This window comes from Nuphar pumila, chromosome 5, assembly GCF_984573655.1.
Source record: "Nuphar pumila chromosome 5, dmNupPumi1.hap1.1, whole genome shotgun sequence".
NCBI lineage: Eukaryota > Viridiplantae > Streptophyta > Magnoliopsida > Nymphaeales > Nymphaeaceae > Nuphar > Nuphar pumila.
In genome coordinates this window covers 31,815,734-31,842,290 of record NC_143253.1, presented here as the reverse complement: position 1 = coordinate 31,842,290, position 26,557 = coordinate 31,815,734, and the positions used below count along the sequence as shown (strand labels likewise).

General features: G+C 37.0%; 1 protein-coding gene across 1 annotated transcript; it reads right to left on the bottom strand.

Annotated features, from left to right (window-relative positions):
- Nucleotides 1-13,599: 13,599 nt before the first annotated feature.
- Nucleotides 13,600-14,505, bottom strand: IAA33 (indole-3-acetic acid inducible 33). The gene is made up of 2 exons (XM_090007322.1): nucleotides 14,023-14,505; nucleotides 13,600-13,864 (listed from the first exon to the last, which is right to left on the bottom strand). Exons 1-2 carry the CDS (start codon nucleotides 14,481-14,483, stop codon nucleotides 13,801-13,803), a joined length of 525 nt encoding a protein of 174 aa, XP_089863448.1. The 5' UTR covers nucleotides 14,484-14,505; the 3' UTR covers nucleotides 13,600-13,800.
- Nucleotides 14,506-26,557: the final 12,052 nt, after the last annotated feature.

Below are 26,557 nucleotides of genomic sequence, written 5' to 3'. Positions count from 1 at the left end.
TAAAAAACAAAGTACACATAAAATTTCATATAAAAGGAATCTACAACAATTAATCGTTCCACTTTAAAATTAACAAGTTTAATTATTTACAATTCAACAATTACAATTTCGAAACAAAAAAAAATAGAACTTCTTCAACACATTAATTTAATCATCGCCAAGATTTTGTGCGTCTTCTTGTTCATTGCCTTGATCTGTCCCTTTAGCTCCGCTACGCTGATTATCGTTAGCAGCCTACACAAGAAAAGAACAATCAGTATTGATAAACAAAATATATTGAAATAAATTATACACTATATGTGATTCTATCATGTGCTCATATGTGTTCTAAGGCAGTAAAAAAAACTTTATATGTGATTCTATCATGCTCATATGTGCTCTAAGGCAGGCAAAAAACTTTATATGTGATTCTATCATGAATGATATGTGTTCTAAGGCAGTAAATAAACTTTATATGCGATTATATCATGCTCATATGTGTTCTAAGGCAACTAGAAAAACTCTATATGTGATTATACCATGCTCATATGTTCTCTAAGGCAGGCAAAAAGCTATATATGTGATTTGATCATGCTCATATGTGTGCTAAGGCAGTCAAAAAATTGAATATGTTATTATAGCATGCTCATATGTGTTATAAGGCAGTCAAAAAAACTTTATATGTGATTCTATCATGCTCATATGTGCTCTAAGGCAGGCAAAGCAAAAAACTTTATATGTGATTCTATCATGAATGATATGTGTTCTAACACATTTAAAAAACTCTATATGTGCTCTAAGGCAGTTAAAAAGTTGTATACGTGATTCTAGCATGCTCATATGTGTTCTACGGCAGTCAAAAAACTGAATATGTGATTATAGCATGCTCATATGTGTTCTAAGGCAGTCAAAAAAACTGAATATGTTAAGGCAATCAAAGTTACATAAAATCTAACGACATGCAATATATTGCATGAAACTTTCATACCTAAGAGAGACCTGCGATCGAAGTTCTCTTGTTCAGCAAAAAACTGTTGAACTCAGCTCGGAGAACGTCGACGACGGTTTCATGGAAGTAGTCACGCAATGTGTCATTAACGATCTGGCGTACATCTTCACTGTAAAGAATAGGTTGCTGCTTGAAGCTTATGTCAGCGGAAGAAGTCTATGAGTTGTAACTGGAAGAAGCAATAACAGGTGAAGTGTTCATATTACTCCCAAACCCGAACACACGACCCTTTTTGGGTTCACCTGCTGCAGTCACCCATGCTGCAGGATCAAATGATGGATGCTGAGTAGCGTCATCGCCATATCGCTCTACCATCTGTTGCTCATATGCCTCCTACAAAATAATGTTTAAAGTATGCATTAATAATTAATGATAACATTATGATAACTTGCATATTGCAATGATTATTAATAGAATAAATACATACTGCTGTCGTTCTCGCATTCTCTGATACAAAGTCTCCCGTGGTCTTCCGTTTATGTGTTTCAACAAACACATCCTTATATGGTACAATGCCTCCTTTTTTTGCTTCTTGCGAAGTTAAATGATAAAATATTTAGTTAACAAGTTTGCAAAAATACTTATAAAATTAATACTATATATTGATGAGTTACCATTTTCTTCAGGTAGCTCCCAAATGTCTTAGATCCACCTGTGTGTAGATGGGCTTCGGGCATTTTCGCTCGATTTTGTGCAGTCTTCGCAGAGTGATTTTAAAATGCATTCCCCGCCCACTTACCGCGCATTCCATCCCAATAATCTCTCCTGATAGTAATAGGGCCATGGCCTTTCCACTGTAGTGGATCATCTATTCTGCCAAATGCTTTTTTTGCTACAGTCTTCATATTGTGCAGCATGTCTGCAAATCGATTGGCAGCCACGTTCTGTCACACCTTCCTTGCATCATTTTCCTCCACCGTAGTTGCGAAGCGATTCGAAGCCTACAAATATTTTCAGAAAGTTATTAGACATGACTAAAAAAAATTTAAATAGAAAACACATTAACTATGAGAAACAACTGTATACCGTGAATGAGGACCACAATCTATTTATCACCTCTTTTGGATACTCTTTCCATTGAGCGACTGGTTCTGGTAGATGTTGAAGAAGTGAATTCTTAATCTCACGTACTACTTCTTATGACTCAAACCTCGTGTTGCACATGAATTGGTACACAATAAATATCAATATAAAATATTTATAAGATATGTAATAATTGAAAACGAAATACTTACGGTCGATTATCGATATACACTATTCGAATGAGTCTTCTTGTGCCAGACTGAGAAGACCCTGCTTTTTGTGTTGGCTCCTGACTTGTGTGATCAATTGGTGTAGGTGGGTCGTGTACAGGCGAAACATCATCTGTAAAAAAATACATTAGAAATTCTCATAATGCGCATTTCAACTAATCAAGCATCCAATTAGTTAAATGATATACCTATCATAGGAGCCCATGAAGATGAAGGTTGGGCCTGGCTACTACTGAATGAACGACCACTGTAACCTCCACAAACCATATTCTAACAAATAACATATGTCATACAATACATTCAAATAATTTGCATCAAGTATTACAATACATTCAAATCGTCTGCAAACTTCTCTTCGCAACTCTAGATCAAATCGTCTGCAAACCACAAATACTTATATTACCGAACCATGTATGCACGTATAGAACATAAAATGATTTATAATTGTGTTGTGTTTACATATACTTACTTGATGTATGGGTCGATCGCTGAGCAATTAAAAAGAATATAGATGTGTGTTGCGTCTTGCTCTTGATCTGTCAAGAGCCTTGATCGACAACTACCAAATGCATGTCCAAGTGGTTGAAATATCGACAGCTTGTCAGCTACAGTTACTTGTTCTCCATCATCGTTACGGGGCGGGCATGTGTAACATGTTGAAATGTGAGGTTCAAAGTACATAGATGAGAAATTTGAAATCTCTTCTAAAGTGTACGCCTCACAAATAGAGCCTTTTACTCTTGCTTTATTACAAACCTTTTTTTTGAGGTCAAACATGCATTTGGCAAAAATATATATTTCAAATTTTAAATAGTTGTCATTAAAGAGACAAATATAAAAAAACATATACCTTTCAAATGGGTACATCCATCGATATTGCACAGGGCCACAAACTCTTAGTTCATATGGCAAATGTATGATCAAATGTTCCATAACATCGAAAAATGTTGGCAAAAATATCTTTTCTAGCAGACAAACAGTGGTGATGACAGAGTCCTCGAGATTCTTTACATCAGATACTACGACTTCTGATGCGCACAATGTTATAAAAAATCCACTCAACTCAGACAATACCCCCCATATAGATTTGTCTAACATATCATGGAATGCCAGGGGTATCAATCGTTGCATAAAGATATGACAATCATGACTCTTCAACCCATATAACTGTTCATCGTCAATCTTAACAACCCGAGCAATGTTAGAAACATATCCATCTGAAAATCTCAATTGTCTCAACCATTGACATACATGTTTTATTTGATCAGGTCCAAGCACGTACTTTGCCTTTGGTTTCAATACTTTGTCATTATACTCTTTGAGTTCCAATTCTGGTCTTTTACATATTACTTTCAAATCCATACGGGCCTTCGGATTATCCTTCGTTTTCCCTTTAACATTCATTACTATATTAAACACATTTTTCTCCACATGCATCACATCCAAATTATGTCGTATCAATAGGGTCGACCAATACGGTAGTTCCCAAAAAATAGATTTCTTCGTCTAATTGTGATCCTTCCCAAATCCACGAAAGGGTGTAGGACTGCGGGCATCTGTTAATATATCTGAAAAGTATCGCAATCTTCTTAGAATCTCTATGCTAGACAATCTTGTGGATGGACCTTCCATTTCAGTTGTGCCTGCTTTAAACGCATTCTTTTGTCGTCGGAACGAATGGTCATTGGGTAGAAATCAACGATGGCACTCAAACCAGCAAGGCTTCCTTCCATGCGTCAATCTAAAAGCTTTGGAATCCCCCATGCAGTACAGACATGCCAACCTCCCATGTGTGCTCCAACCAGATAGCATACCATATGCAGAAAAGTCACTGATTGTCCATAGAACAACGAACTTCATGTTGAAATTTTATTTTTTGTGGGCATCGTACGTGGCAACACTATCATCCCACAGTACTTTTAGTTCATCAATCAATGACCTTAAATATACATCAAGATTATGGCCAAGTGAGGTTGGACCAGGGATCAACAGAGACAAGAAAAGATTTGGATGTTTCATACACAAGCTTGGTGGAAGGTTATATGGAGTTACAAATACTGGTCAGCATGAGTATGGAGTTGATCTACCCCCAAATGGATTAAATCCATCTGTACATAGACCGAGTTTAACATTTCGCACTTTCATTGCGAAGTTCTGATGAGTACGATCAAAGTGCTTCCAAGCTTCAGCGTCAACAGGATGCGTGATCTTGTTTTCATCGTGTCGAACTTTATTTGCATGTCATCTCATGTGTTTAGCTGTCCTTGAAGACATATACAATCGTTGCAATCTAGGAGTAATAGGAAAGTAGCGAGGCGACTTGTATGAAATTTTCTTTGATCTTGTGCTGCCATTGCCTCTTGTCTTTGGCTTGAACCGAGGATGCCCACATGACGGGCATGATATGTTGTTTTCCTGCTCCTTGAAATACAACATGCAGTGATTTGGACAAGCATCAATTTTTTTGTACCCCATACCTAGAGCGTTGACCATAACTTTCGCACGATAGAAATTTTGTGGCAATTTCTCATCTTTGGGCAACATACTCTTCACAATCATGCGCAAACGGTCAAAACATGATTGACTCAAATTATACTCGGACTTCAAATTCATTAGTTGAAGAACTGCAGACAAGATAGTGTGACTCTTGCAACCATTCCAAAGTGGCTCATCAGCATCTTTAAGTAAATCATAAAATCTACTAGCTGCATCGTTTGGTGATTCTTTATCTACGGCAGTTCTTACATCATTAAGACTCATAGCAGAACCCAGTTCTGTTCCTGCAGCATCAAATATCAAATTCATATATGAATTATCGTGCACCACGTTCACCCGTGCATCAAAATTGTTTCTAACTTCTTCTCCATGAAACGTCTAATTCTGATAATCACTCACAAAACCCTTTCTGTATAGGTGATGTCTAACGCCATGAGGTTCTACAAATCGATTATTCTTACAAATCTTACAGGGACACTTAATTCGACCTGTGGGATCCACTGTACTGACATTTGCCGTTGCAAATTCAATAAAACTTTCAACACCATCTATATATTCATGTGATAACTCATTGTCCACTATCCTGCGGTACATTCATTCACGGTTTGCAGTCATTTTCTTATGATATTACGAATAATAACCTAACGAATTAAAAGAGAACCATCAGAATGCTATAATGAAGAAAATATCAAATTTATCATGCAATATATGATGTCATACAATAACAAGAATTTTGATGCATGCATTGATAACTTAATATTTTCATATATAAACTATTAATGACACGATACAATCATTTGAAGCATGCTTTCATTATACAATTTCACATGGAATCCATAATCAAATTGAAAGTAACTACATGCAAGCATGGATAGAATTACATCAAACATTGCAATACATCGTAATCATTCATATCAAACAAATGACAAATATGTACTTGCAACAAACACACTTCAATATTTCACTAACTACTACCATGCCTAGCATGGACTCCGTACTCCAAAAATAAGAACACTTCCATATTCATACATTAAAATCATGCTCAGCATGATCTCCGAACTCCAACAAAGCAACCCTAAATATCAACAATTAAGTGAGTGTGTGAACAATAAAATGTTACATCTAATAAATTAAATAACATGTGATACACTTGCATCACTTACTCACCACGGGTATTTACCTGATTTGCATTGTTTTTGTCACTTACTTACCACAGGTGGCTGAGCACAAGCTGGTTTCGTTGAAAAATCTGCACAAAAAAATACTGTTTTAAAATGAATTCATCAAAAAAAAATGAGGCTGTTCCGGCAGGGGGTCGACTCCCCTGCTGTTCCGGTAGTGGGTCAACCCCCTTACGGAACATAGGGGGTTAACCGACCCCCTGTTTCAGCAGGGGGTTGACCCCCTGCCGAAATCCTCTGCCTATTTCGGCAGGGGGTCGACCTTCTGTCGGAAAGGCAAGGGGTTAACCCCCTGCTGTTCCGGCAAAGGGTTAACCCCCTGTCGGAACAGGTAGGGGGTCGACCCCCTGTCGGAACAGGCAGGGGGGGCTGCCAGAACAGGCAGTGGGTCGACCTCCTGCTGGAAAGGCAGGGGGTCGACCCCCTGCCGGAAAATGCAGGGGGGGGGACCCCCTCGTTTACCTATCTCCGAGCGACGACGAACGACGGGGCCTGCGGACGGCGGACGGTGGGACCGACGAACGGCGAAAGCGGGCGAACGACGGGAACGGGCGAACGATGAATGACGGGAGCGGGAGCAGCAAAAGAAGAAAAGGAAAAGTTGTCTGGGATTAGGGTTATGCGAAAATTCGCGACGGCTTAGCGACAGATTAATTTCGTCGCTAAGCCGACGTAAATCAAATTTACCAACATAGCGACGAAATATATTCCGTCGCTAATTAGCGACGGAAAATCTTTCGTCGCAAACAACATCGCCAAATGTAGCGTCCGTTACGACAAAACACTATGTCGCAAAATCTGTCGCTAATTAGCGACGGGATATCTTCCGTCGCTATTTTCATAAATTTCATTCATTATAATGACGGATGGTTTTCGCTCGTTAATTCGTTGCTAACTAGCGACGGAATACTTCTGTTGCTAACAACGTGTTTTCTTGTAGTGTCCTTTTTCGTTAGGTCTCGTTAGGCCCCTTCAAAATTTGTAGTTTTAAGTACTTTTTCTCACATCTAACATTGTAGATGTGATTTATAGGTTTTGTTTAGTGAGAACAAACTTTTGGATTGCTGGAATTTGACCTGTATACAGGTTTTTTTGGTGATCCAAAATCTATGGCTACGAAGGTATTGTTTTTACCTGACTCATAAAAACATATTTTTCATAAAAACAACATTATCCAAGAGTTGATTCTCACTAAATCAATCATGCTCAACACATCTAACGGTCCAGATCTATCATAAAACACTTAAAACCTATAGGGCAGAATGGGGTAAAACGAGAAATGGGGCCTATATATATATAAGAATGGGGATTGTGCTGCCCTTTTTCCAGGATCCTATATCATAGTTTTAGGTATTTTATGATAGATCTGAACTATTAGATGTGTTTATCAATATTTATTCAATAGAAAACATGGCATCTTTACATGCATATGTATTTTGAAGAGGTAAAAAAAATTAATGATTGATATTGTAGTAAAATTTGATGATAAAGTAAATAAGCTGTGATAAATACATCTTACTGTTCAGGTCTAACATAAAACACTATGATTTTTGGAGGCTAACCTAACCAAATGAATATATATAACAAGTATGGCACTTGTTCTCCCATGGTAGTTGCTTTAAAAACATAAATGTCTTTGTTGTTATAAAGCATATGGCAAGAAAAGGCACAGGTACTCGCCTAGTCTCGGCTAGAGTGCAGCCGTAGCTATACGAGGCAAAAAAAAATGGAGATTTAAAACAGATGCAATAATAACGACAGTGAGAATAGTGACTAATGATAATAATGATGATAGACAACCCTAGCCAACCTTTATTAATGTACTTTTCATTGAAAGCTCCCACTCGAGCTATTGTGGGTCCTTAATGCTAGAGAGACAGAGACAAAATGAGTGGTGGGGGTTGGGAGTTAGGTTGGTGTTTGCATATCATTGGGCAGACTTCTTGTATTTTGATTATCATTGATCAAGTTTGTAGACAACCAAACTGTACAAGCCTTTTGGACTCACATGGTTGGAGAAGATCCATTATACTATCGGGTTAGATTTGAGTTGAACTCATGTAATTGGGAGTTTCTTAATAACATGGAGAAACCACCGTTAAAGTTTAGACGTCCTGTAACGGGTCGAAAGTTGTGCCCTGTCCACGGACTAAAATTCCACCAATACTCTCCCCTATGTCCTCCTGAGGACAGTTTCCTGTTGGTTTTGACCTTGCAGTAAGAGAAACATACCTCCGGTCACCTTGTCCTTCAGCTTAAATGCCTTAAGCCAACTGCTGGTTTGCCTTGCTTTTGGGGGGGTTGGGGTGGGTTCATTAAGTGGCCCGGTTCTCTGAGAGAGTTCCTTGTCATAAAAAAAAAGATAATGGACTAATATTTCAGCGCTTGATTGAATGTATTTCGATGAGTGTTTCATCCTGTCATATACGTAACTCAAATGACTGGACTAGAGGATCTCACTCCTAGGGGTGACCCGACCCTTACCATACCCTATAGGGTCAGGGTATGGTGATAAACAAGAAGCTCCGATTAGAATCTGGGTCGGACCCAAAGGATCCGATTAATATATGGAGTCGGGTATGGTTTGTGAAATTTCATACCAGACCTGGGCCCGACCCGAGTTCCAACTAAGATCCGCAATTTTTCAATGTAGAAAACATAAAAAATATTATTTTATCGGAATGGTCCCAATATGGTTTATGGAATCCTTATACGATCCAGGTATGGTTTCTCTTATGGTGAATCCGTTTAGACCTGGTCCAGACCTGGTATCATCATCTCAAATCAGATCTGGGTTTGGTTCTACCTGGATCTGAACCAAACCTGACCCATTGACACCCCTATTCACTCCTAGAAAGCTGACCCAGTCCGAGGCCCCGGAGAGTCAGGTATAATAATCAGTGAATCTGGGTGGAGACATTGGTAACCTGATCCACTTTATTCATCAATTGCTTCATTAGATGTGATAAAGTCCACATTCAATCATCTTAACGAGTCTAACTCGGCTCTAATTATAAGGTTTGAAACCCATTTACCGTTTGGATTCGAATTACAGATCCACCGTGCAAAATTCCAGGTCATCTTAACAAGTCAAATGGGTTGGTTAACAATCTGCATCTGGCCTTAACTATAGGGTGTCAAGAATTGATGTTTGGATTCAAACAGATCACCCCTTTGGATCTTGTGTCCTGTCCTGATCAACAATAGCGTGGCTGGTCAGACCTTTTTATACTAAGAGTAAATACCAGAGAACCGAAGTGCCGACTTCATCAGCTTGTATGGATAATGGATCTCCTCATGGGATCTGTAATCCAAGATGGCCAACTTAGATGCAGTCTGGATTATGGTTGATCCGAATCAGAGTCCAAATCTTAAATCAATAAGTCCGAATCATAATCCAAATACAAAACATATCTGATTTTGTAGTAGGTTTTAATTGTGGTACGGTACCATCAGATCCAGAAAAAAAGTTTGAAAGCAAGTAATTTACCTGTAAAAAGTGCATTGAACGGTTTTAATTCAGACCAAAGCATAGATCAAACATAGGGGTGTAACCAGGTCGGGTCCTATCAGACCCAATTCTGAATTAGGTCTAAAAGTAAGACCCAAACCTGATCCAATCTAATTTGGGTTCGGGTACATCCAGAAATTGTAAACCCATATATGGTTTACGGGTTTGGGTATACATTGGGTCAGGTATAATTGGGTCGGATTTGTAGTAGACCCATTTTGATTCGGGGTGGATTCAGTTTTAGGAATGGCTGAAAAAGTAGACCCATATAGGTTAACGAGTTCGAGCATTAACTGTTCGGGTCTTAACGGGTTCGAATTTCGGCTGGATGATCCATATTCTAGACCTAATTATCCATCAATCTATAAAAAATATGTAAATTAATAGAATCAACCACAAATCCTCTCCTAAAACACATCGGTTCGATTTTATGATCGACACCCGAAAACAATGTATGGATTCGGCTCAGAAGTCCGAAAAAATCTGACCCCTCTCAGAAAAAAAAAAAGTCCGAAAAAAAATCCGACGATCTATTATAAAAAAAAAAAAAAATGTACAAAGCCGTCCTCGGTACGTGATGTAGGATAATTTAGTAATTTGTTAACGTATACACGACGGAGGAAGGTTTTGGTGTGAGCGTGAGGTGAGGGGGCGTGCATTGGGTTTCGCTCCCTCAACGTCTTAGTACTTTTTGTCATATCACGCAATCTCTACCCACGTGCGCTTTCCCGGATCATCGGGTGCCCCCCACTCTTCTTAATAAAATTACCAGAACACCCTCCCTTTACTTGAACGGCGTGGCCATGTTTCCTCCAAGATTGTCTTTATAGTTAACCTCATTGCATAATTTCAAACATGATCAATTCACTACTCAAAATATGCCAAACACAACTACTTGATTTTTTTTTTTCAGTTTTTACCATTTTGTCGCCTAACAAATTAGATGCCGTGGTCATGTAATTGTTGCTTGAAAAATGAAGTGTTGTGTAAGTTGTTGCTTGAAAAATCAGACACCTAAATTTTTAGGCTTCAAAGAACAAAAGTTTTAAGTTAACAGTAGATTGGTCATGTTGTATTTTCTAACTTGTGGTTAGCAATGGTATTTTTAATAAAAACTAAGTCCATCTACATCATTGTCTGTTTTTTTTTTTTAATATCAGTCTGGTGGCAAAATATGTGCATTCATGGGCTTCCAAGTTGTGACGTCCAGATAATTAGACCCAAGTGGAGTGGACATCATTTATTTGTCCTTGGTTGATTTTTTTTTCTTTTGTTCTTTTTGGATAGGCAAGTTGGGGTTGGGCAGACCCTTACCACTTAAGGAAGGCGTTTACAAGTCCCTCTTACGGATGGCAGTGGATCGAGGTGGGGACAGGGGACAAGGTCTCCACTACTGCCTTGTCTCAAAATCTGAACCTTCATCTCCGCCTCCACCCTCCCACGAGTTTGGATTTTAACCTCCATCCCCAGTCCAAACAGGGCAAGGCGGGGTGGGGCCCCATTTCTACTTGGTCCATTGCCATCCCTAAAGAAGGATTAGGGATGAGGGGGTGCAAGGCAGAGATCGGGACGGGGCGAGGGAAAGCGTAAGTCTATCCCCCACACGGGTTTTGATTTTAACCTCCATCTCCTTTTCATGTCCTCCATCTCGGATCCAAATTATGAGGCGAGGCAGGACACCATTTCACCCAGGTCCACTGCCATCCCTAGTCCCTCTCTAGATCTCCAAAAGAGCAGAGACATCATGGGTAATGTCTGTGGTAGGTTATCAGCATCAGTTTTTACAAGAAAATATCAAACTCTATGATTTTGGTCTGTGGTTGCTTTAATTTATGGCTCCTTACCTAAAGCATGTGCTATGTTGGGGATTCGTCCTTGTCCCCCAAGAGGACTGATTTGTGACATTGTACGTAGTATGGGGAAGATGCAATGTAAGATGGACACAAGAAAACAAACATTGTATAGTTCAAGTTGAACTACTGCCTAAAAACGAAAAAAGAGGGCCATTGACCCATTGAACCAAGGTGTGGGCCAGTTGATCCAATTTTTACAGCTTAATGGTGGCCAACGTAGCAAAAAACATGAAGGTTGTGGCAACAATCATCAGTGTCACCATCAACACGGTGTCAAATTTATAAGATCTATTTCTATGTGCATTGATATTAAATCATGTAATCTCTTCGTTTCAAACTTTACAATTGTAAAGGAAAAGTCTTTGATCCGTATGTGAACATGGTTTCAATGAGTTGAAAGTCATAAGTGCAAGTTATTTTGATGTGGACCAAAGGGGGGCGTGTCTGTCAGTTGCGGTTAAGTGCACGTCACCTTGTGTTGGGACTTTGCAAGTTCAAATGCCAATGGTATGGTTGTATAACTGGTAGAAATCTGCCTAACCCCAGTTTTTTTTTTTAGAAAAAAAAGTTGTTTTGATGTGGGCCCATAAATGCTTTCAGCATATATAGTTGATTGGTCAAGGATCAAACTTTCAATAAAAAAATAATTTTCTTAAATAAAGAAATATTTGTATACTTACAACTAGGAGTGTCAACGGGCCTGGTTTACCCAAACCCGACCCGGAACCAAACCCTATAGAGTCCGGGTATGGTGATAAATAAGAAGACCCAATTAAGACCCAGGTTCGGACTTGAAGGTCCAATTAATACATAGATCCAGGTATAATTTGTGAAATTTTATACCAGACCCGAGTTTCGATTAAGACCCATAAGTTTTCAATGTAAAAAATGATAAAAAATATGGTTTACATCTGGGTTTGGTTCATGTAGTTCTTATCAGGTCTGGGTATGGTTTTTCTTATAGTGAACCCGATTAGACTCGGGTCTTGACCCGATACCATGCCCGAAAAACTAGTTTCAGCATAATTCTAACTGGGTCCGAACCAAACCGGACCCGTTGACACCCCTACAAATTTTGAATCCCTAAGAGAACTTGCACCCCTGTCAGAATGGCCCCACTAAACAGATCACATATATACACTAAATTCACTTAAAAACACATGATGAGAATGATATATTGCACATCACAACTCATTGATACTGTATGCACATTCACACCAAAGACTTTCCCAAATTGCAAACTGATAGATAATTGTCCCTTCCAAACTAAGGGTATAGATCAACTATAACAAATAATTAAAAAGAAAAACACACACAGTGTCATCTAAGTCGATATACCAAGAAAGAGGTCAGAAATGGAGTTGGTAGAAAGCCTTTACAATGCATTGCTTGTAATTCTAAAGATTTAGTTTGGGAGTTGGCTGGCCTCCAACATCTCCCTGAGAGAGGGAGGGAGGAAACAGAAAGAAGCACGAGTAAATAAATAAATAAATAAACTGTTTCTGTACCTCAGGAATACCCTAAGGGCAAATGAGTAAATTCCGACGTTCGTGCCAGCAGTACGTTTCCTCTTCCGTTATTTTCCCGCTCCCTGAGGCAGCAACCACACGTGCACGTATCTTATCGCAGACGCAAACAATTCCTCTTTTTTGTCGGTGTATGTTTTGTTTAAATTTCGTAACGGCTACGGTCCAAAATACCGCTGCATATCCTTTAAATTACCCTTGTGCCTCACCCGTCATTACCCTTCAAGGGTAGATTAGTCATTACAACTTCCTTTAAAACACTTCGCTTAGTTATACCGCCATAAACTCAAACGGCAAAGTTAGGCGAGCATTAATTAAAGTTATTAGCAAGTTGGATTTACTTTAATCTCCTTGAGATAAGCAAGCATTAAATGACCTCGGGCTTCATCAACAACAGCAAGGCGATTTGTCTTAAAAGACAAAAATGCTCTTCGTTTCGTCATTAAGGAGGTTAACTCGAGGGAAATGTGGTGCCAAGGTATAGGGGTATTATGGTAAAAATCTAACATGCGGAACCCCACCCACCCCTCCTGGTTGTCGGTGCCCGCACATGCATCAAAGAACTCGCGAACGGACGGCCGAGATTTGATCTCATTGGCCCGATCGTGTTGTCTACAGAATGTTCTCTCCCTCTCTTTAATTTGTCTATTTGACGGATTTAAAGACTTTTTTTTTTTTCTTTCAAAGCAATTTCAACGTTAGGTTCTTCGAGGAAAAAAAAGAAAACAAAGGAATCGGAAAACCCTAGAAATAGAAAGGAATTTTCTAAGAGATCAATTAGAGAAGAAGAAGAAGAGAAAAACACTAACTTTGAAGAACGAAAGAACGCAACAAATTACAGGATTCCAGATTCATCATGAGAAACCAAACAGTAGGAAGAAAAGGAAAAAAAAGGGAGGGAAAAAAAGAAAACACTACGAATTGTCAATTTGCTCCTCCAACTTCTTGTATTTTACCCAAACTACCCGAGAATATCTCGGATCCGGAATCTTCTACCTCCGCGAGCTCTTCTTCGCAGGCAAGATTCTGATTCTTCTCGCCTCGCGCACAAAATCCCTACAGAAAACATCAAATAGGTCACAGAAAATGACGATCGGGCGTGAATTTCGCTCTCCTCTCTCTCTCTCTCTCTCTAGAGTTTTTTTGCGTCAGCAACAGAGAATAGGACGAAAAGAAAGGAGAGGAAAGAAGGAGATAGTCGGTATAGTTTTTACCTCCAATCGAGGTCTCCGACGAGGAGGAGATCGTTCTCGATGTCTTCAAAGGCGATCATGTAGCCCGGGATGGCGTTGGCGAGGGTGCACTCCGCGTCGGATTCCGGCAGCGGGCCGGCGAAGGCGTCGTCGTCGACGAACATCCGGCGGAGGGCGCGGGCGAAGCTCTCGTAGCTCCCAAGGCGGTGGAGGTCGATGCGTTGGCAGATGGACCGGCCGTCCATGACGACGGTCACCGGGGGGACGACGGACGACGCGAACTCGTCCATCACGGAGAAGCTTGCGAGGTTGTCGTAGCTACCGGGCCCTGCCGAAGGGGATGCAGTCGTCGGAGACGCCGGCGAGGCGGAGGGGATCATCCCGATGATCCTCGCGTAGAGGTTGGAGTTGGCATTGGTGGTATAGCCAGTGGCGTCGAGTGAGTCGTCCCATTTGCGTTTGTGGCTATTGAGATCCGCCATGGCGTCTCGTTTCGCTCCTTCGAGAGAGAGAGAGAGAGAGAGGAATAGGGGTTTTTTGGGGGAGCGATGGCGGAAGTTTTAAGCCAAGGTTTTAGGTGAACAAGAGAGAAAGAGGAGTGGTGTTGACTAACGGAGGAGGCCTGTCTTTTTATTTTTTCTTGCGTAATTTACAGAAAGAATCCTAAGATTTTGTTTATTAACATGTGGGTGCCTGATTTTGTGATTTACATTTCAAAGACACACCTGGTTCTCAAACAATTTAATTTGACCTTTTTCTTTTTTAATTTCATTTCACAGAAAAACAGGGCGATAACCTTTTTTGGATTCAAACCGGAGATCCGATCTAACCATCAACCATTTCGTTAGGCTCCCTGTTTTGATTTTTGTTTATTCAAATAAAGTGGCTAAAATGCATTCCTTGCTGATTTTATGACACAAGATTAGGGCTGATAAACTTGTCAAACCAACCAAATAGAGGGCGTTCAAGTTTGGCTCTTTTCTTGTGTCGATCTGAGTTGAGCTTGAGTTCATGAAATGCCCCAGTTAAACTAGTTGAGGACAAGCAAGCTCATATATATATATATATATATATATATATATATATATATATATATATATATATATATATATATATATTTTAACAAAAATGTGATTTAATATTTTGAGTGAGTGGCTGATAGTGGTATTTGATATGTGTTGAGATAAGCAAGTAGTTGAATGCAATAAGTCAAATGTTGGGCAAATTTTCGTAAGTAGCTTATAAATTATGTCGTATGTGGTTATCTAAATTGTTTTCTTTTTGTATTCTCATTTTTCGACAATTATTACGAACTCAGAAAAACATGCCCAACCTTTAGATTATAATATTTCACTGCTTTTTAGTTTACTGCGTCTATCAAACCTAAGCCCACAAGTGGCTCAGCCGATGAGGGGGCAGCTCGTAACATCGCCCCATGTTTAATGGACGTCACAAATTTTTTTTGAAAGGCAAGTTGAGATTAGGCGGACCCTACCAGAATTCAATAGTGTCAAAATAATTACAGGATGTGTATATTGCCCACTACAAGGACGAGGGTCAATAGTGGCGACTCTTAAATGGCAAGAAAAAACTTGCCTCTATTGATCAATCGATAATGACGATAGTTTTGTTTCCGCTAATTGATATGTAATAGCAGGTATATAAATATCACACTGTTATTACTCTATTACGAGCATGAATATCACCGTTATTGCTTCGACAATAACGGTGAGTAGAACTGGGTCTTGAATGCCTTGCCCCTGCACATATCTCGTTGTTAAATACATTTATAATGGCAATGTCTGTATGTCGCCGTTAAAGGTATGTTTATAACACTGCGATTATCTGATCGTTAAATATTACCGTTAAAACACTTTAACAATAATATTTAATGGGTAGAAGATTTTTGGAACAATTGGTGACCAAAAATAGGATTTAGAAAATTCTAGATCTCAAGCCTAGAGGCACGTTCTTAAGATCACTATCTTTAGAACTTCAATCGCCCTACTTTAAAAATTTTGAAGATGCAAAAAGGGTTTGTTACAACTGAGTTCCCAGGATACAACTAGGTTTGAACCTTAAGAGAGTCACTGGTTTGCAAGATCAGGTGACCTCTCCCACACTTGAACTTGGCAAGCCAAATCGATAACAAAAGAATAAAAAGATAAAGCTTGAGGATAAGAAAATATGATGATCCAAAAGACAAAAAAATGAAGAAAATTATAGACTTTAGGAAGGCCAAGATGTTTTGTGATAAATGAAATTAAATGCCATAAATCCAATGGTTTGAAAATTGGATGAAAATGACCCTGAACGGTCACCAGCCTTTGACTAACGATCAAAGACCTCCAAAACCATTCAACAGTGTACGAACGACGCATCCGTTCCTGCATGAATCGTAGCAACCTCCGCAAGTCACCCTAATACACATGGTTTACCAAAGTAAAGAATAGAGAACAAACATTCTATTTAAACCAACAAAAAAATTTCTCCCTCTTAGATATGGGACTAAACATTTTCAAAGCACTTTTGGTGGGAAACAATAAATCACGAAAAACTTTTACAAATATGCTATATTTTGAAACTTTTCCCAACAAAGATTTCACTGTTATAGATCAATAACAACGAGATATGAATCTTGTCATTATAGTGTTTTACTCTATAACGATGAAAGTTATATCGCCATTAAAGACATTTATAATGGTGAGATTCTTTGTCGTTAAAATACTTTATCGATAATATTTAACAACCATAGAATCTTGCTATTATATATCATTAACAGTGAGATCTGGATCACACCATTATAGGGTTTTACTCTATAAAGAAGACAATTGTCTTGTCTTGTTTTCTTCTTTCATATTTCTCTCTGCATCTTTTCTGTTTTCTTTCTCTCTACTTCTTGTTTTCTTGGGGAAAATCAGACTAGGGTTTGTTAATATATAATTTTTATTTCATTTTTCTCTTGTTTCTTTCTTGTTTAGGAAGAAAAAAATAAGGAAATAAGTTTTTTTTCTTTTTTTCTAGGGATATTAGGATTTCTCATTCTTTTGCAAGAGAACCTGCGGAGATCCAAAAAACTAGAGTTTTTTGTTGTCTGATCTATGTCAGTGGAGTTAGGGTTTATTTTTCTTTTATTGGTTTGCTTAACTATATCTTTTCCATGTTTATTTGGATCATATGTTAATTATGCCGTTGAGATTGTTGCTTATCTTTTTCTTTGAATTCATTAGCATGGTGTGGTTGAATTTATGTTTTTCGGTTGTTCAATTTATTGTTGATTAATTTTTAAGTTCGATTCTACTTACTGTAATTAAATCCATATATGTGGGACTGGATCAGAGTTACCAGAAGCCTCTTAGATAGGTGGGAAGCCCACTTTCCAGAAACTCACTTCGAAAGCGCAATACTCCTCGCTTTCGAAACTTGATGAGAATCTCGATTTTCCCACGCTTCTCTTATATTTTTCACACGCTTCAACTATTCTTCTTATATGTTCTTCACTCTACTTTTCATGTTTTTTATGTGTTTTCTCTCACGCTTTTCACTCACTTTCATGTGCTTTCTCTAAATCGAAAGTCATCATTTTTAGTTTTTGTTAAAAATTTGATTCTTACACTAAAAAATTATGAAATTTAAGAATAGTCACTTTATTTCAGTTTTTATTTGTATTCCATTTTGATTCTCATTCAATTCTTATATTGCTTTTTTTATTCCACATTTTTCACTTCCTATACATTTTAAAAGGCATCACTTCTCGCTTTCGCTTCCCGTATCATTTCTTGCTTCTGCTTCCTAATCTGGCAACCTTGGACTGAATGATGTTTTTGTCGATAATGGCCTTAATTTTACTCCCTTCTTTGTTGGAATTGAAAGTTTATCTGTTCTATCTACTAAGAAGAAAGATTTGGATGGTTTGTCCTCTTTAATTGCTATTTTGAATGTCGATTATGGACATGTAGCTATTGCTCTTAAGGCTTCTCACTCTTATGAAAGTGGGTTATCTTGAATCCAACCATATCAACTTAGTTTCTTAATTTCTTCACACTGGAACTTGGTATTTAAAAGTTGTACTATGAACTTTTTTTGGCGGTGCCAGCATTGGAGTGAGCCCAACATGAGAAAGAGGTGTACACTATGGTAGTGGGAACTTCACATTTGGTTGTGGTCGTGTAGACAAATTCCTAGATGAATATGGAGATAATTATATGTGATGTTGTGTTTGATTTCTTGCTGTCAAAATATAAAAGCAGGACACTTTCCCTCAAAAAAAGAAGCTTAAGTTTGTTGATCATTCAAGAGGATTCATGTCTAGATACTATTAAAAGCATTAGTCTTTAGAATGCTTGAGTTTTGTCCATCCTGTTCTAGAAGCTTGTTATTGCTTACATCCTTCTCTTGAATGATCTCTATGGCAGAAATTTTATTCATCATAATGCATGAAGGAAGCCATGTGCCAAGTTTCCATTTTTGCCTAACCAAACTTTTCCAAAATCCTCGTAGTAAAGACAAATGCATATGACAGTGGGGTAAGTGTTGTCCTATCACAAGAGTAACACCTGATTGTGTTAATGAGCAAGGTCTTTTCAAACCATAGTCGTTCCTTATTCACCTATGACAAAGAGATGCTTGCCATAGTTCTTGCGATAGAAGATTGGCTTCCCTATATCCTTGAGCGCAAGTTCATCATGTGGATCGATCACTAAAGCCTCGAATGCTTATTAGAGCAGTGCATCACCACTGTTAGCCAGCAAAGATAGGACGTGAAGAGCATGAAATGTGACTTCAATGTCTAATACAAGAAGGGTGTAGAGAACAAAGCAGTCGATGCACTTTCCCAATAATATGAAGATACACCGCTTTTGCACATACTTACTACTATTGAATGTGATGTATGAAGTAAGGCATATAATGCTCAAATGATCCATAGTAGAATTCATAAGCTTGTGTGTGAGTTGTGTACGAACTCGGATAGTCACCCTTACCACACAGTTAGAGGTGGGATCTTGTTCTACAAATGATTGATCTATCTATCATAGAAAAGAGACGTGATCCTGACTTTATTGCATGAAGTGCATGACACACCTAGTGGCAGACATGGGGGCATGTCCAAAATGTACAAGTGGTTGAAATCCCTCTTTTATTGGCTGAGCATGAAACTTTGTGTTTGTGAATATGTACGCTAATGTATAGTGATGGCGATGCTTACGAGGAACACAAGTCATAGATGCGTTCCAAAACATCAACGTATGCAACTAGCGTATACGCCCTAAACAAAACCTAATAAATGTTAACAAGATCTAAAAATATAACAAAATGTGTTGAGAAACTATGTTTTGATGACACACAATATGATACACTGTCATATTTGATTTAATATGATAATATGTCTTTATGAAAAATGTTATATTATGACTGGATATGCTTTGTCATGTATCTAACGAGTATTTGATGCAAGAATATCTCACCCAAAAGGATGGAGACCTCCTATTCAAGTACAACCTTGGTGCAATCATACTCCTTGAAGAAAAAGCTTGATGGGTCATTCATTCTTAAAGATCATCTAAAGGGATCAGCTACTTCAAGATGAAGATTTTTTCTTCTTTAGAGTCATATGTAACAAAACCTTTAGAAGCATGCATATTTCATATTAGACTATATGCTTTGAAATCATACAAGCCATTTATTTACAAAAAGTTAAGCTTTCATAAAAGGATACGTTATGTATATTGTAGCATTTCAAAAACACCTTTTTGAAACAAATCATTGTACTTCCTACAAGCATTTATGAAAAAGACATTTTGACAAGATATAATAGCTCATGATTTCAAAAGCAATTAATTGTACCTTCTAACATGCATTTATGAAAAAGACAACTTGAAAAGATATAAAAGCTAATGATTTCAAATATGAAAGAAAAAGACAAAATGTGAAAAGATGTATTGGTTCATAATATATAAGCATTTATGTAAGAAAAGACAAAATGCATTAGTTCATAATACACAAATATTTACGTAAGAAATTTTGGTTCATAATACATAAACATTTATGTAAGAAAAGACAAATTATGAAAAGATAATACACAAACATTTATTTGAGAAATGACTATTTGTAATATAAGTATTATTCAAGCATTTAGTGTACTTCACAACCATTCATCTTGAATTGACAATTTGAGAAAACAAATATTATTTTATATACAAGACAATTGTGTGTGAAAAAGACTTTATTTATTTTACAATCCACATTCAAGAATGTTGACTTACTTAAAGTCATCATTCTTTCTGTAAGCATTAAAAGCCACCTCAAAAGCATTTGAGAAATGACTATTTATTCAATAATAAAATCCCCACTCAAGAATGTCGACTTACTTAAAGTCATCATTCTTTCTGTAGACATTAAATAACACCTCATAAAACATTTTGAGATATGACCATTTACAAATAATGTACTCAACAAAGCATTTATTGTACTTACATACATTTAAGTAAAGAAGTGACGATTTCTAATATAAATACTAATATACTATAAATCATTAAATTGAATAAGAACAAAATTGCATGATGACTTACAATCCAACGTTCAATGTACTACAAATCATTTATTATAAGAATAGACCTTTTACATAAAATATATTACACCTAAAATACTACAACGAATAGTGTACCCCAAATACTACACTTATAGAAAGAAGACTTTTTCGAAAAATACATAAAGTTGTTTTTGAAATGACTTGACATCTCACATCCCAAAAGGACAATCATTTCAAAAAGGCAACGACTATTTTCTGAAGGCTATATAAACACAAACAAAATAGTTTTTAAAACAAAGACATGTGAGCTTACAAAGAGAAAAATTCTTATTCAATATTTGAAAAAGAGAGCCAAGAAAAAGAAAGAGAAAAGAAAGATAAAAAGTCAAGAATAGCTCTTTGACAAAGAGTATTGTCTAAGTGAAAAGAACAAAACATTCTGAGAATCCTTCATTCGTGCATTCATATCATTCTGAAGGTTCTATAGGAAGTATTGTATCTTTCTGTTATTTACTGTATTCCTTCTCTGTTGAGAGAAGTAGACCTCTGGGAAAGAGGGTGTTTCCCTTCTCTGTTGAGAGAAGTAGACCTCTGAGAAAGAGGGTGTTTCCCTTCACTGTTGAGAGAAGTAGACCTCTGAGAAAGGTGTTTCCCTTCTCTGTTGAGAGCAGTAGACCTCTGAGGAAGAGGGTGTTGTACTATTTATCCCGTAACACGGATGTTATAGTGAAAGGCTCAAGTGTTTTACTTGGGGACTGGATGTAGGTTAGTAACTCGGTCGAACCAGTATAAATCATGTGTTTATTGTGTTGTGCCTTATTGCCTTATTTTTTAATTTATCGATCTGCATCGTATTTCATTATTCACCCCCCCTCTAGTGGAATTTCAAAATGCACACACGCATAATTTAGGCAAAATTCAAAATCCAATTTTTAAAATTCTCATGCTTATAAAGAGGTTTATGGTTGATAGATGGGTCAAAAATTCTAACTTGAATATATTGTACACTCAAATTTGTTTATTCCAATTAATGATGAATGTTGCTATGGCAATAGGAATTAATTACATCTGATTGAATGCATTTACTTTATTTATTAGTAAAATCTTGATGCAAAACTGTATAAAACTAGTAAACTCACAAAGATGCATGGTTTGTTGCAATAATTTATTGTTTAAACAACAAAGATGGTTTTCTTCACTATGAATTTAGACCATGCTATTGCAGTTGAAACCAAACTGGGAAGTGGCATCAAGAAGTGATCTTTTAAAATCTAGGTTGTCATGACATAAGATCAAGGCTTCGCAATCGGAGACATATGCAAGAAAATTAATTTTTTTCTTGAGGTCATTCGCGATCGTCGGTATCAGAAGAGCTAGGGTTTTTATTCATGTTGTATGCGATCTTTAGTGCTTGAAGTCTCAGGCATCTGAATTCTAGGGTTTTTGAAAGTGAGAGAGTTAGAGATTTCTCCATATAGGATGACACTGAATTTCCCATCTGAATCACTATGTTCAACTTGCATGTTTTTGTATTAAACTTGTATGTTTTTAAAAATTTGATATATATTTAGAGATAGATGACTCAGATTTATTTTTAGAGTTAAAAGTCTTAAGAGAAGTTTTAGAAAAAAGATAAAGAATCCAATTGACACACTAACTTTCATAAAAAGATTTTTTTTTCAAATGCATATATTGCTTAATTTATCCATCAGATTTTGTAGCATATTTCCATTATAAGCGAAAAATGAAGACCCTGCTTTGCTAGTAAGTCCTAATTGGTTAGAAGACTCATGACGACCCAAAAATTGATATAAGTACAATTGAATGTCTAACTATTAAAAAGTTGACAAAGCATCTAGGGTCACAAAGGAAGTGTAATGTAAGTGCATGTATTATTACTTTGTTTTATGCCTATGTGTTCTTTTTTCCTCTTGAAAACTTGTTAAAAAATGTATATAACCCTTATTTATATTTCATAATTGTGTGCATAACCCTTATTTATATTTCATAATTGTGTACTATCTTAACTCCATGATCTTGCTGATGTATTTTGTACTGTATAGTATGATCTAATAATATTTGCATGAAATTGACAGATAGTGATATATCAAACACGAAAAGGACGTGGTCATTCTTTCTCCCTATGGATCGATTCACCACCCATCAGCCAAGGTGAAAACCTAAATAGGATCAACTTTAGATCACAGGTGGGTAATACTTCAAGGGAGGAAGAAGTGGCCCCACACACACCATAGGCCACTGCAGCTCTAGAGCCGTCCATGATAGCCTCAGGTAAATATTAAACAAGTATTTTTTAAGTATAATTAAAATTTTATTATTGTCATTTTTGTTAATATTTATTTCTTATTACAAATTAGCAATTGAAAAATCTTCTCAGTGCAAATGTGAGAAGAACAAATGTGTAGCCTACTAGAAGCAAATCAAGTAACAAAAGACTTCAATAACTATCAAGCTTGGGACACAAGGAGTCATGGGCAAGGGGTTCTATTTTCTAGGAGGCTTTTGTGCATCGTTAGGGAACAAACCATACTCACTCAAAACTTATGAAAGAAGGTCCTAGATAACGAGAAAATGGTGTTGCGTGAAACAATTTATGTAAGTATATTGTCTAACTATATTTTGATAAACAAATTAATCTATAAAAAAAGTGTTATTAACTATATTTTGATAATTTGGTGCATGAAGAGTTTGATTTAGACAAAGATATACCTAAATATTAGTGGTGCTTGGAGAGGCAACTTTAGTTATCATACTCAAAGGTGCGAGAAGGTTTTCACAAGCATTACCAGAAGTTTCAAAACCATGACGTAACAAAACAACATCCTCCCAAGGGAGTTTACTCTAAAGTGTGGAAAGAGATTTGCAAATTTTTCATCGAAGACTATTGGACGATAAATATTGATATATATTTATAAGTAAATAAATATTTAAATTTTTAGATTTTCTTCTTCTAATTAATCTTTTTTTGGTTATCATACAAAAGTTTGACGAATAGAGCAAAACAGACGGTCCAACATACCAGTGGATCATCTTCATACCTCTAGAAGTATCATACAAGGGTAAGTTTCTTATTCTCTAAGTTTATTTTTTTCATATAGTATAGTGCTAAATATGTTTGATCTAATTGATTTTTAATTTGTTATTTGCATACTAAAATAAATAGGCAAAAACCAACAACGAGTGCATTCTACAAAGAGACGCACACCCATTCAGATCACACGACATTAATCTGTAGTGAAATATAAGACACCATTATAACTAACTCACACTTTGTAGTACCATATTCATTTATTCTATTTTTTACATTATCATTAGTTATTGATAACCAATTATTAATGATATGCAAATGAAACTGCAATATGTGGAGATTAAAAATTCAATATCTTCTTCACAAGAAGACATGTCGATTATGTAGTGAGATGTCTTTACAAAGGCCCTCAACAATATGGACATGTGAGGGGGATGAGTGGATTTTTTTCTTCATCCAAACCATCCTACTCTAGCCAAGCCTGAATTTTGTAGCTATCTTTTTAGTTGGAGGCGACGCAGACGGAGCTCCAACAAATAAGAAAATGGAGCAAGAGAGAGAAGCAATTAGATAGGAAATGGAGCGAGAGAGAAAAATAACTAGGAAGCTCAGAGAGGTGATACAGACCTTTATGGATGCGCACAGATAGAACCTCCATCCTAGATCCAAAAGTCTTAAACTCTTTGCTTATATGAGAAGTGTATATGCTTTGATTTTTAAACTCTTTGTTACAATTATTATAATTAAATTTTGATTTATGTGAATATTATAAGTATATATATTTGTTGCAAGCTTGGAGAGGATATAGGGAGTGTAAGGGGTTTGTATTTGAAGAGTGTTTGTTGCAGGCTTAGAGAAGATGTAGTGGGTTTGTATTTGAAGTGTGTTTGTTGCAGGCTTGGAGAGGATATAGGGGTTGTATTTTTGAATAGTATGTTTATTTTTTAAAGTGTATTTAAAGTTTTTGTTGAATGTATGCTTGAAGCGTGTGTCAATAGTTTGAAGTGTGTTGAATGTTTGAAGATGTATGTTTGAAGTGAATGTTTGAAGTTGAATGTTTGAAGTTGAATGTTATTCAGTCTCAGTTTGAGGATGTATGTTTGAAGTCAAATGTTTGAAGATGTATGTTTGATGTGTATTTGAAGTTTTTGTTGAATGTATGTTTCAGTTGAAAGTTTTTTAATGTAAAAATAAATTTTGAAAAATAATTGTTAGTTTTCAATTTAAAGATCTATAGCCTATAAAGTCGACATTCTTATCTCACCGTTATAGGTGAGATCCCTGTCTCGCCGTTATAGCCAACCTATAATGATGAGTTAATTCTCCCTTTTATAGCCTACAACAACCAGTTAGTGCTTACTGTTATAGACTATAACAGCGAGATAGGAATGTTATAACCTATAGGTATCCTATAACAATGAGTGAGAGATCTCATTGTTATAGATATCTCACCGTTAAAACAATCACGTTGTTATAGGCTACCTTGCTGCTATTAGTATTCCCAGTTTCGATGACTCTTCTCGCTGGTGTTGGGTCACCTTTAACAATGACCTATAAATGTCACTGTTATTAATCAACATATGTCATTTTTTTATGGCAATTTATTGGTGAGAAATATCACCATTATAGGCCAATAGTTGAAAGAAATATAGCAATAGCGACGAGAAAAATCACCGCTATTGACCTACATCCTTATAGTGGTTTCTTGAGGAGAACTAGTAGGGGTGGTATTTCCATGATTTACATAGTCCCCTTTTTGCTAAGGTAGCTAAGTATTTAGAAAGGAATTTGGAGTTACAACTTGGTTTTTCTAACTGTGCACCTTTTATAGCTATACAAAATGAGAAGAAGTCTTAAGGAATGAATGAAGATAAGCTCCTTCCTTCTAGGGCTCTATTAATATCTGACACCATGTCTGATTGATGATTTAAGATGATGATGTTCCTACATCTTTGAATAAAAGAAAAAATCTGGTACCAGCCAGCCCACTCCATATCCTGCAAGAAGCCTGGTTTGGAGAAACAACCTGATATTGAGAAGGCACCCGCATGATCTCAAACGGTGTATCCAAAGTTCCAAGTATCATCAAAGATTCTAGTGATATTAACTAATTGCCAATATGGATTTAGAGAGGGATAAGACGAGAGTCGTTTCCACTTGGTAGTCACAATGTGCTAGAAACCGTTGAGGATGCATAGCATCTGTTTTCACACCATATGCAATCCTTCTTTATGGGCAGCTAAAATAGATCTGCTGTGATCATCAAAGATTTGTTGGTTTCTGAGTTTCCATATTACCCATATAAGTACATGAAAAGTTGTTTATCAACTTCATTGGTCTAGAAAACGGTTGCTAAATCAACCGCGAATGACATCATGGAATTTACATGATGGATTCCAGCAAATTCTAAATAGCCTAGATGTATGATGTCATAGAAAAGCACACTCGACATCAAAAGAAAATGTGAATCCGTCTCTCAAGGGAAGATTGACATAGCTCACACCGGGTTGGAATATGAAAAACCAACTTTTGAAGTCTCTCTTGGGTGAGTAAACGATCCTCAAGAGCCCGACGAAGAGTAATGGTAGCTCTAGGAAATGATTTTTTAACCCATACCATTTTGAATATTAGGTTCTTTGGATTGTGGTCCTTAATGAAGTCTCCTACTGATTTGGAGGAGAAGGGTTTGGTGGGAATCCAATTAAGGACATCCTCCTTGTCTGAGAGCCATGAAGAGGAGTTAACACAATGTATGATCAAGTCGGGAATCCTGAGAGGGGAGAACTTCAACAAACAATCAAGAAAATGAGAATCATCACTACAAGAAATTAGACCTTTACCGCTAAATTAGTGCCAATAAAGGTGTTGTTAGTTATTGGTGCTACAGTAATGCCAGTAGTTGCGCCAATATATGATGATGCAAGTAAAGCTTACTAGCGCACTTTTGTAGATCCAGAAAAAGGGCTTTTTCTAGCTCT